Below are 12176 nucleotides of genomic sequence, written 5' to 3' on the forward strand. Positions count from 1 at the left end.
ACAACGGGCATAGCAAGGCTGGACTGCACCTCCCAGGTCCCTTCCTCTCTGGCTTCCTAAGTGCTGCAGCCTGGGAAATGCTACAAACTCAGGGTGTGGAAAACTTTTGTCCCTCAGACATCCTCTAGAGACTCCTGCAAGGAGGAGGAAGGCGCCTTTCTGTCGAGCTGCAGGAAGCAGCCTCCAGCCCTCTCCACAGGACACTCAGAGGTGGGGCAGGGTAGAGAACAAAATGTGGATGGGAGGTGTCAAAGGCATCTGAGGACTCCATGCACTGACCTCAGCCTTCAGTTCGCCTTTGATTTTTCTCCTGGAGGTGGGAGGGGGTAAGACGTGAGAAGGCCATCAAGTTGAGGTATGTGTGGACAGAAAAGGAGCTTACTTTCCACTATGAAACTCACTCTAGTAGCAGCATGTTAAAAAACAAGGATGAAGGATTAGAGAGAATGCATTCCCATTGTGTGTTGGCTTGACTTTAGTGAGGAATAATATTTTACCTTTTGGTGCCCAAGAACACTATTTCCTGGTAGGTAGGCCTTTTCAAGATGCCATTCAAAATGTTTTCAGTGACGGCTGGGAGAAAACTTTCCCTTAGAAATATTATTTTGGAATACTTTCACTGAAGAAAGCACTGTTCAGTACAGTCAATAGGGGCTAGAAAATGGTATCCCAACCCCCTTCCCCAAATATTAAAGACAGAGGCTCGAGTTCTCCATTCATGAGGCCCCTGAGACGGGACGCAGAAATCACTCATTTGTCAACCTGGGACCCTAACATTTCAGCTCTCTACCTACCAGCACAAGCCCCCTAGGAAACTGCAAAGTAATTGCAAGGTTCTATTTGGCCACCAAATATTGTTTCCTCAATTGAATCAACTCCTGCCAAATATATGTCCATAATTGGAATCTACAGCCACACACACCTGGATGAAATCCTAGCTATCATGTACAGTAGGTGATCTCAGGCAAGGTATTTAACTCCCCCGAGCTTCAGATTCCTCATCTGTAAAATGGGAATAATTATATCTACTTTGTGAGGTTGCCGTGAAGATTACATGTGACAATGAAAGCAAAGTTCACAATAAATTTTAGCTTCTATAATGTTATTACTATTCTGTCAAAAGTCTGTGGATTTTTAGTAAAAATTAAAAAGGAGTATCCACACTAGAGAAGGATGACTATTGTTTATGAGACTATAAAATATATATATGTGTGTGTGTATCTATCTATCTATCTATATACATATGGGCTAAAAACTCAAGACTTTCTTCCTACCCATTGTTAATTATGATGGCAAGAAGGGAATAGCTAGTGAAAAAAATGTTAAGACACAGTAGACCTAATTAAAGAAGCTCCAGCAGGACTACACCCTACTTATCATTGATCATAATCCTTAACAACAACACAGGCTCCCACAAGGAAAAGTACAAACAGACAGGAAGAGCCTTTCTCATCTGGGAATCTTACCCCTTTTACATTAATGAGATTTCTGACTAATTTGAGGCGACAAGAAAACACCACTGATTGTACTCACTCCAGCCATCCATTCCTATAAAACATATTTTAACCCTATAGCACTGTCCTTCTTAAAAGAGTAAGAATTACCGTCAAGTCCCGGAACTCCTCCCTACACAATGGCCACACAATCAGATACACAGACAATTGTGAAAATCCACTGCAGAAAAGCATTTTCCTCCTAATTTCACAGCCATGGAAAAGAGGCACTTGGGACTGTGCTTTTTAGGACACAGTGCTGGATATTTACACTTTATGGTAGAGTATAAGTTCTCCCTGACCACCAGCAACGAGGACAATTTTTGATGTCTTGAACGCTGTATAGATTACTCCTTTGTGTTGTAGCCCCCAATGCCAAAGTAAGTATCTTAGAGGTAAACCCAGCTAAAATGAACACTCAGAGAAACTCAAGAGAAATGACTAAGTTTAGAAATTAAATTCTCTCTCCTCCACTGGATTCTAACTCATATAATTCTAAGCATTAGACTAAGCCAACTTTAAAAATGAAAATCACCCTTCTCCCCGGGTCTGCTTTATAATTTCAACAGGCTTGGCATGACGTGAGCCTCCCTGACAGTTGCACCATGGGCCAGCTTGTGCTATAATGTTCTAAAGCACTGAGAATTCGGTCTTTAGCGATTTGGCAATGTCCAGGGAGGAAGGGGAAACATCTGAAGTTATTTTTACTTTTGCAAGTCCTCTAGTTGTACAGGGTGAATGCTAGGGTGGGTCAAGTATTGTCTGGAACCTTCAGGGTCTTTTTTTTTTTTTGCATGGCCTCATTTCCGTCTTCCTGTTGCTAGGAAGGAGAGCTAAGCATGAGAAACGCGTGTTTACAATACTGGACCATCCTGTCCAGCACAAGGCTCTCTTCAGAAAAGTACGATTCACTTCACCCACTGTACTTTGGATGCCCCCATTCTTCTGAACCAAATCACCCTCCCCTGAATATTTTCAAATTGCATATTTACCCACCTAAGTCATAAAAATACCACTCTCATCTGAACGTTGCCTCATGGCTTAAAATCTCCATGGGGACACCAAGGGAAACCCAAGTACTTATTTTTGTATTTAAAACCACCTCTTGGAATCCCACCAAGCTTCTGATTGCAAGGCATCTCACTGGGGCCTCCCATACCCTCTTTAAAGCCCCACACTAGTTTTACAAGGAAGAGTTTAAGTACTATCTACATTTTCCACCCACTTCACAGGGATAAATTGTTTAATCATAACAAGCTTTTCTATTAATCTGGTATATTTTCCAGAAGCAACCAAACATCCCCCTTTAATGTAAAAACACCCTTAAACTTTGCTTGGTCTTTGGTTTTTGAACTACAATATAGAACAATAACAAAATAAAGAAAAAAAGGCTTTAGTTTTAAAGGGGCATCCGGTCTCTCAGAACCTTTGCTCCAAAACTATAGGAAAGTCCTTTGATTAGTCCAGTGTATTAAAACTTGGAACACCGCCTTCACTTAGCCATAGGTAATTGCTTAACAGTGTAACATTTTCATTCTTTAAGGAGGTAAATGGTGTTTCTCATAAGATCCACAATTAGGAAGTTAATACATAAGTAAGTCACTGAAATGACGTTTCTCATCCACTCTTGGGAAAGATCAAGTTGGAAGCTACTTAATCTCATTCTGTGGAGCAGGGAAACCAAGTCAGCCCCCTGTCTTGAGCTTCCAGTAAGTTTGGTGTAAGGCAGCGGTCCCCAACCTTTTTGGCACCACGACCGGTTTCGTGGAAGGCAATTTTTCCACAGACCGGGGTGGGGGGATGGTTCCGGCAGTAACGCGAGTGATGAGGAGCGATGGGCGGCAGCAGACGCAGCTTCGCTCGGCTCCCCAACCACTCACCTCCTGCTGTGCGGCCAGGTTCCTAACAGGCCACGGACTGGTATGGGTCCGCGGGCCCGGGGTTGCGGCCCCCTGGTGTAAGGTGGCTTGAAATAAAATAAAATCTGGTTTTGTCAAAAGCAAACTCTTAAAAACAGCTGGGAGAGAAAGTCTGCTGTGCTTCATTTTAAACTCTGAACAGTAGTGCTAATGAAAAAAATATGCACCTAGGATTGGACCACGCTGTAAATCTGGCAGGCCACAATAAAAATTAATACACACAATCGCCAACATTTTCTCAGAAAACGTCTCGAAATAACGTCTGAATGCACATCTGCTAACTATTTGACACTCATTTCCCAGGACTTTAGTTCTATTAGGGGGGCTGTTGACTTACGGGGCACCCCTCGGACCATCTGCTGCAGGCTGCAAGCCAAGATGGCACTGGGTGCCTCCATTAATTCCACACTTATGCTCAGCAAATTATCTCTGCGGAGGACCAGCCTGCAGTCCAGATGGATGCTGAGTTAGTCAACCTCTTGGAGCTGCTGATAGATTTACATCCAGAGTTCTGCTGGGCTATTATTTTCCCTCATCCCTTCAGCAAACAGAGTTTTGCAAAAAAAAAGTAATTTGAGACTCAGTATTCTGCCTTCTCCATAGCTGTGATTTTTTTCCATTCAAATGCGTCATATATTCCGCCTTCACGCATCTTTGCATAACGGATGGCTCTGCCTGGACTGCATTCCTCCATCTCACCGGCAATCACTGAGGCAGCTTCTGAATCCTAAGAATGTACCCATTTGCTAACCAAGTTGAGTGTAAAATGACTCAGTCAACGCAAGCATGAGGAAAGGTTTTCTTCTCCACAGTACAGATTAATGACTATATGCAGGGGTTTACTTCTACACTAATTAGCATAAATTGGGTACTGAACATCAGTCCCAGACACTGGGCTAAGCCCTTGTATTAGCTCGTTTGATCCTCAACACCTCCCCACGCAGTAAACACAGTTATTACCCCCATGTTGCAGATGAAGGAGGTACAGAGAGGTCCTGTCAATTCCCAGATTCGCCCAGCAAGCAGGCTGCAGACCCAGGATTCCCACCCCGCCGGCCTCACTCCAGGCTCGCTCTGACTCCCCTCGAGACAGGGGCTGTGCGCTGGGGAAGTAGCGCGGAGACAGTAAGTTACGCGTGGCGGCGTCGGTTTGCCGTGGCCAGAGGTGTAACTCCTCTCGAAGGATCAAAGGCTCGGCCCGCGACGCTAGAGGTGGGGACAGGGACACAGAGGGGGGTAGGGGTCCAAAAGGCCGTCGCCTCGCTACGGAAAAAGCCGGATCGCGCGGTGCGCTTCCTTCCTTTCGCCGGCCCCGCGACTCTCGGCGCGCGGGCGCCTCCTCCGGAGCCAAGGGCGTGGGCGTCTCCATGGGGCATTTTAGGAAACCCAATCCAACGCCCCAGCACGTGAAGGCATAGCCTTCCAGCAGGCGCCCCACATGTTGGACTGGCTAAACACCTCCAACATTCTCCAGAGGCCGGCAGCCACCAAAGTGAGACTTTCCTGGCTAAGCCTGAGTTATTTTCCAGCGTCTAAAATACTTGAACAAAGACGGCTGGAAATTAAAACAATTTTTGGTGAATTTACTTTAAAGTAGTTAAAAAAAAACTTTCCAAGGGTCACTACGGTCTAAACATCCCTAAATAAGATTCTCAAGAGAGTCAACGTTGATTTTGGACTTGTATGGTGAAGGACAGCAACTACTGAGCCCGGAACGGTCCTCGAAGGGAAGAGAGTAGAAAGAAGATCGCGCCGCGACCCTCAGAGCCAGAGGCCACCGCCTGGGATTTAGAAAAGAACAGAAGGGCCGCCAGCGCAGCTGGGCAGGAAGCCAACGGGTCCTGCGACCCCGGACCGGCCCTGCGCCCCCAGCCCGGGCGGGAAGTTATTGTGGGTTTCACTTCATCAGTCACGGTCGCCTTCCAGCCCGCAGCCCTTCCCGGAGCCCACCGGGCGTGCCGGCCCGCGGCCCCCAGGGGGCATTACCCGAGATTAAGACCTCCCTCCCCGAACTACGACCCTTGTTTTCCCCACACTCCACCTCCTCCACTCCATGAAACTCGGGCGACTCGGTTCCGAGCCTCCTCGGAAAGCGCTGCAAAAGCACAGAACGTCAGGCACCGACTTGACAAGGCAGGGTGACATTTCCTCCGCGGCGGGTCCCCTCCGCAGCTGGCTCTTGCGGCCGGCCTGACGGCAAGGCACAAGTCTAGCTTACGTGTTAGGATCATGGTGTCCGGCTTCTCTCTGCACATCAAGTGCGGCGGGGGAAGGCGGGCGCGCAGTGGGGAAATCGAGGCAGCCCCACGCAGCTCGGCTCCGGCGCCCGGACCCACGGCGGCACCCGAGACGCGCGACCCAGCGGTCCTCAGCGCATCCTTACTCGCCACTCCGGAAAGAACTTGGTGTCTGCCCGAGATCGAAAAGGGAGAGCGCTCAGGGAGCTGGGCGAGGAGCCCGGGAGCGCTGGCTTCCCGGGAGTACGGCCATGGCCAGGACCAGAGCGAAGCGCCCTCGCATTAGCCGCTGGAGCGCTCTGCGTCCCGCGTAGCCAGCCGGCCGCGCCCTCCCGCAGGGCCCACCCCTGAGTGGAGGGACCAGGCCCTGCGCGTCGCCTCCCCGCTGCCAGGGTAGCCAGCAGCAGCCTCTCTCAGGCCTCAGGCCCCACCCCGCTCTCCCGGCCCCGCCCCACCTCGAGTTCAGACACCTCCCCTCCCCTCCTCCCTGCGGCCCGGCTTGCCCGCCGCCGCCTCAGGCAGTTCCCTGGCCCCGCCCCTCCTAGCTCCGCTGCGCCCCGCTCCTCCTCCGCCAGGGTCTGGAATGCTTTCCTCCGGCCTGCGAGTCTGCCGGGGGAAGCCCCTAAAATTCTCCCAACTATTGGCAAGACAAAGGCTGGACCCAGGAGGCATTTACTTGCTGGGGAGGTCTGGGCTCCACGCTGGGACACCACGCACTTTCCCCCTCATCTTTTTCTTGGTAGCTTTGCACACTTTTTTTTTTTTTCTTTAACCTCTGTTATTCTGCCTTTCCTCCTGATGGGAACCGCATAAATTCCTGGGAACGGAGGCGAAGTGGGGAGGTAGGGGTGAGTCAGTGTTTCACCATGTGTAAAATGGGGGGAAGAGGACCTGTCCCTGGGACATTCATCATTCATTGCTAAGGTGCACAGGGGTACAGAGCAAAAGTAAATAACTGACACTGTGGTAGAGAGGGACAACTTATACTCAGCACGTGCTGACTCTGCAGTGTGCAGTCAGAACCAGTGTTTTCCAAACCAACGCCCTTGGGCCACAACCCAGTGCAGCTCCTGGAACTGGTAGAGTGGACTCTAGACTGCAGAATTAGAATCTCTGATGTTGAGAACCTGCATTTTTTTACAAGCCCTCAGGTGATTCTGGTGCACTTTAACTTGAGGACCCCTGATATAAAAGGAAGCCTCATTTTAAAAGATCACAATTGACTATAATCTTTGTAAGATTTTTAAAAACTCAGACCAGGATTGCACGAAAATTTCCTTTGGGGCTAATTGATGCTTTCTGCCTATTACCGCTGCGCAAAGAAGACTACTAACCTAAACTCATTCATTCAACAAATATATCCAGAGCATTTATTTACCGTGTGCCAAACACTGTTCTAGGCTCTGGAGATATAGCAGGGAACAAGAAATATAAACATCCCTTCCCTTCTGGAGTTTACTTCCTAGTGGGGAAGATGCACAATAAACTAAATAAATAAGTGAAATATATATAGTGTCTTAGATGGAGGTATACAAAGGGTAGGGGGTATGGAAGCTTGGAGCAGAGTCTTTTTAAGTGGGGTTAAATACAAATGGGAGAATTTCGTCTCTTGATTATAGTTTAAAATGTATTGATTTCATAGCTGTGTCTTAGTTGACATATGTAAGACTCTTTTTCACCCCATTTTTTCAAAAACAAAATAAAACACTCATTTCACCACTGACTTCCTAATTTACCCAAACCAGAACTGGGCTCTGAAGAGTGGCATCTCTGGAGGGCGAGGGCTTCCTTTACTTCACAGGTATTTCCAGGGCTTTTACCTACTTAGAACTGCTGGGGACACCAAAATAAGCAAGGGCAGGCCCACCTCTGCCTGCTTAGAGTTTAATCTGCTGAGGAAGCAACAGGGGCTTATGAAAAAGAGGTGCTGTGAGGGCCCCAGGAAGTGGGGACCTGACCTGACCCAGAAAGACAAGAAGAGGGAGCTTCCCTCTGAAATTCGTAAGCTGGAGGAACTGTCAAAACACCCACAGTGGGATTCCCTGGTGGCGCAGTGGTTGAGAGTCCGCCTGCCGATGCAGGGGACATGGGTTCGTGCCCCGGTCCAGGAAGATCCCACATGCCGCGGAGCGGCTGGGCCCGTGAGCCATGGCCGCTGAGCCTGCGCGTCTGGAGCCTGTGCTCTGCAACGGGAGAGGCCACAACAGTGAGAGGCCCGCGTACCGCAAAACAAAACAAAACAAACAAAATAAAACACCCACAGTTGCCAGCAAGGGGGAATGTGATTCAGGGGATACTGGAAAAGTAAAGGCAAGAACTTTCAATTCCCTGCATGACTGTGTTGAGGAGTTTTAAAAATCCTTAACAGCAATAAACAGTGAGAAGCCACTGTAAAGGAAGAAGGCATCCCAGGATCAGATTTGCATTTTGAAATCTTCGTTCAGGCTGCAGTGCGTACTTCGAACTTAGGAAATAGGAGTATATCACCTAAACTTCTCTTATACACTAACTTCCCTTATTTATTAACAATCCAAACCTCAAAGTTATAGATATTCTAAGCATCTCCTCCAAAGCATATCAATTCTCAGAATAAATTCTTAATATGTATTATTAGCTGGGTGAAGTTGTGTTTTTTTTTTTTGCGGTATGCGGGCCTCTCACTGTTGTGGCCTCTCCCGCTGCGAAGCACAGGCTCCGGACGCGCAGGCTCAGCGGCCATGGCTCACAGGCCCAGCTGCTCTGCGGCACGTGGGATCTTCCCGGACCAGGGAACGAACCCGTGTCCCCTGCATCGGCAGGCGGACTCTCAACCACTGCGCCACCAGGGAAGCCCTGAAGTTGTGTTTTAAGTGAATTGGGTTTCTAGGAGTCTGTGCAATATTGATGTACCACCTGCCACTAAGTATTCATCTTTCCAGAATAGAACCTGCTAATCTTTTTGTCTCTTCTTGTTCAAACCTCATTCCTTTTTCCTTGATCACTGATGTTGTCTCCTCTGGATCTTCTCTCATTTCATTCCCTCTCTCTGGAGGTTTGTGAGATATGGATTGCTCATCACCTAGTAGTATTAATAATTCCCGACACATTTTCCTTGGTGATGCATTGGTCTGCATTTGACCTTCCCTGAATCTCATCATTTTCTTCCATTCTTTGGTTTATTGACACAGCCTGTGACCTGGGCCAAATCCCAAATTTTATTTTTTAAATTCTTACTCCTGTTAGAAATGGACATGCTACATTTTGAAAACTGCTACACTTGTAGAATATGGTTGAAAGCAGGACTTTTGGAACAGGCCACTTATCAGCTGTGTGATGAGTATATTATTTAGCCTCCCAAACTTCGGTTTCTTCATCTTTGAAAAAAGAGGTTTAAACAGTGCATATCTCATGAGGTTTTGAGGATTGAAAAAGCTCATGAACGTTAGTGCTTGGCACATAATAAGCACTCGACAAGGCTAGACATTATTATTATATATTACTAAGCGTGCACATCAAACTAAGCCATGCAATTAGTATTTAAATAATCATCTAGGAGAAGATGAAAACAAAACAAGACCTTGACTTCAACCTTTGTGAATCTGAGGAGCCTTTACAAACTGGGGGAAGGAAGAAGTGAAAAGTCATTAAGAGTTAAACAGTGGTCCTTTCCAGATGAAAGAGGGTCCCCAGGACAGAGCAGAGTCCTTCCTCTCCATGTAACCTTCAACTCGTCACCCATGGTGTCATTTGTCTGTCATTGGAAGATGCCATTAGACTGGGTTTGTTAGCTGATGTATGACATGAGATTTGGGTATTGAAACACTGGACTGTAAGAGGCAGAGATTAATGTAGCACATTTCCCAGCCCGCAGTATATATGGTCTTCTGGTACCCCTTCAATACATGAGAATAAAAAGCCGTCACAAATTACACCAAGTTTTGTTGCTACCGTTGTTACTGCGGTTAAGTATTTGCTCTCAATGGAGGTTAAAACAAACAACAGAAAAAGCTTTGACACGAGGACCTGCGCTGCTGCTGTTCACTTCCTGCCATGCTGTTCTCAGTTGGAGCATCAGTTTCAGGAAGCTATTCACAGGGATAGCTGGTGCCCTGTCATCTACATGGATGTTTCCACATTCAAGTGTTGTATTACCAAGGCCACAAAAATCACAGCGAACTCCTAAGCTGCATGACAGAAGGCTGAGTGGCTAAGTGAGCTACTCTCTGGTTCCTACTCTATTTTAATGATTACTATTAGATATCATTGATATTGTCCAAGGGCATTTGTCCTCTTGCATTTTTTCCCACATTTTTGCCATTAAAGAAAAAAGAATAAAACTTAGGTGTCTACAGGCACTCAGGCAGGTAATGCTGGCGAGGGAAGCAAGTCACAGTGGGATGGTGAAAAGTGAGGAACCCAGAAGCCCTCCAAGAAGCACTGCCACTCAGGCTCACTTGGTTGTTGGCTGTGTTAACACAGCAACCCATTGTTCTGGGTTTAGAGATTGTTTTTCAAGAGCCCATAGATTTCTAAATTTTTATACCACACATCCCAGTTTTTAGATGCTGGCACTAATTAAAAAAAAATTGAAACACATGCCAAGTAATTTCAACTTTGGGCTTCATTTAGCCCTGGGGCAACTAGTTTAAACCTCTGCTCTAGTGATAGGAGCCAAGCAATCTCTTTGGAAATTTATTTCTCTCCCATAGGAACTAAAAGACTGATGCTTGGAAAATGTAATATAATTTGTGTTCAATGGAGCATTGTGAAATGAGTGCAGAAAATAGTTTTTTATCTGTAATGTTCGAAGGAAATATGACAAATAGTAGAAAGTTGTTAAAATAATTTGTAAACAGTATCCAATTCAGATAAATAATTAAATTTGAAATTTAATGGTTGTGCTTAAAACATTCATTTATGGTTAAGCTTCCATGAACCAAGTCTGGGTTCTTTCCCCACCATCTACCCTGGTATTTAGCCTTTTCAAAAATATCTGAAACCCAGATGCCAGGGGTGTAGGATGGTGAAAGAGGAGAAAAAGCAAGGGTTTAGGAGGTGAGATAAATTAGCCTTCTTTTAATTCTACCTAGAATAGCTCTCTTATTCAGTCAGACCTTTTTTTGACTACATCTTTTGAACAAGTGAAGTTAAAAATATGGGGAAGGTTAACTTAATCTGTCAGTGATAGTTTTAGTTCAGAGCGGGGAGTCCCTTGTTCCTGCATAAATGTGATATAAATCTACTTTCTGAATAATCACTTAAGCCCCAAATACGATCTAGCCTGGCACAGAACTTTTATCATTCAACAACAATTTATTAAATCCTAGAAAGGCAGTGCGCTGATGAAACAAAATTGAACAGGAATAAATAAATCCTGGGATGTCATGTAGAGCACAGTAACTATAGTTAATAACACCGTATTGCATATTTGAAAGTTGCTAAGAGGGTAGATCTTAAAAGCTCTAACCATAAGAAAGAAAATTTTTTGCAATGATGTGTGGTGATGGATGTTAATTAGACTTATTCTAGACTTACTGTGGTGATCATTTTGCAATATATACATATATTGAATCGTTACGTTTTACACCTGAAACAAATGTAATGTTATATGTCAATTATATCTCAATTAAAAAAAAAACTTCGGCAAATGACAAAAAATAAAGAATATAAAAAGAGGGCTTGGAGAAGAAAGCTCTTAGGTAGAAAGTAGAAATAGATACAGTTCTGTCATAGTTCACTGGTGGGTTGGACATAATCCTGATTTGGTAAATCAGTGGGCATGCTTTCCTGAGATAATTACAATATTTACAGTAGAATCTCCTTTGAAAGGCTATTTCATTTAATAGCTTAGATAGCTGATCAGCCCAAGGCTTCACAGCTCAAAATGAAAGAGAAGGGACCCCGGGACACCTAGTCAGTGCCTCTGCCACCTCCAACTGCCATCTGAGCTTCACCAAGGACTGCTCTGAGTCTTTCAAGTGGCTTCTGACAACACAAATGTCAGGTCAGAGAAAAGTAAAAATCGCGATCCTTTTTGAATCCACAAAAGAAACTGGGCTACTTTCCCACTGAATTAGTCAATTTTAATGGCATGCTTTTGATTCTTTGTTTATTCTGACATTATCCTCAATTGTACAGTTTTTTTTTTTTTAGTCTGTAGCACATAATTTATTGAAAGCTGAGGATGGACAACATTATTTTATAAGAACTAATAATATTTAATATTTTGCTTTCTTATTATTTAACTTTTATGACTATAAAATATTTATTGTTAAAAAGTTTAGGAAATAGGGAAAGTATAAAGAAAGAAACAAAACTCATAATCATACTACCAGAGACAACTGCAGATGATTTACATTTTTATGTCTCTCTTCTCAGTCTTTTTTTAAAAAATAAATAAATTTATTTATTTATTTATTTTTGGCTGCGTTGGGTCTTCGTTGCTGCACACGGGCTTTCTCTAGTTGTGGCGAGCGGGGGCTACTCTTTATTGTGGTGCACGGGCTTCTCATTGCAGTGGCTTTTTTCTCGTTGTGGAGCACGGTCTC

At 45.2% G+C, this 12176-nt stretch overlaps 1 protein-coding gene across 4 annotated transcripts in view; it reads right to left on the reverse strand.

Annotated features, from left to right (window-relative positions):
• Positions 1-12176, reverse strand: part of DLC1 (DLC1 Rho GTPase activating protein) — a 387690-nt gene that overhangs the window by 36941 nt on the left and 338573 nt on the right. Inside the window, exon 1 of one of the 4 annotated variants that reach the window (XM_065899880.1) lies at positions 5631-5921. The exons of the other annotated variants lie outside the window; for them this stretch is intronic. Within the exon in view, the coding sequence (XP_065755952.1) occupies positions 5631-5667 (37 nt within the window). The 5' untranslated portion in view covers positions 5668-5921. Of the gene's footprint in view, positions 1-5630; positions 5922-12176 lie in introns of those variants that run through there. 4 annotated transcript variants of the gene reach the window in all.

This window comes from Phocoena phocoena, chromosome 21 (genome assembly GCF_963924675.1).
Source record: "Phocoena phocoena chromosome 21, mPhoPho1.1, whole genome shotgun sequence".
NCBI classification, from domain to species: domain Eukaryota; kingdom Metazoa; phylum Chordata; class Mammalia; order Artiodactyla; family Phocoenidae; genus Phocoena; species Phocoena phocoena.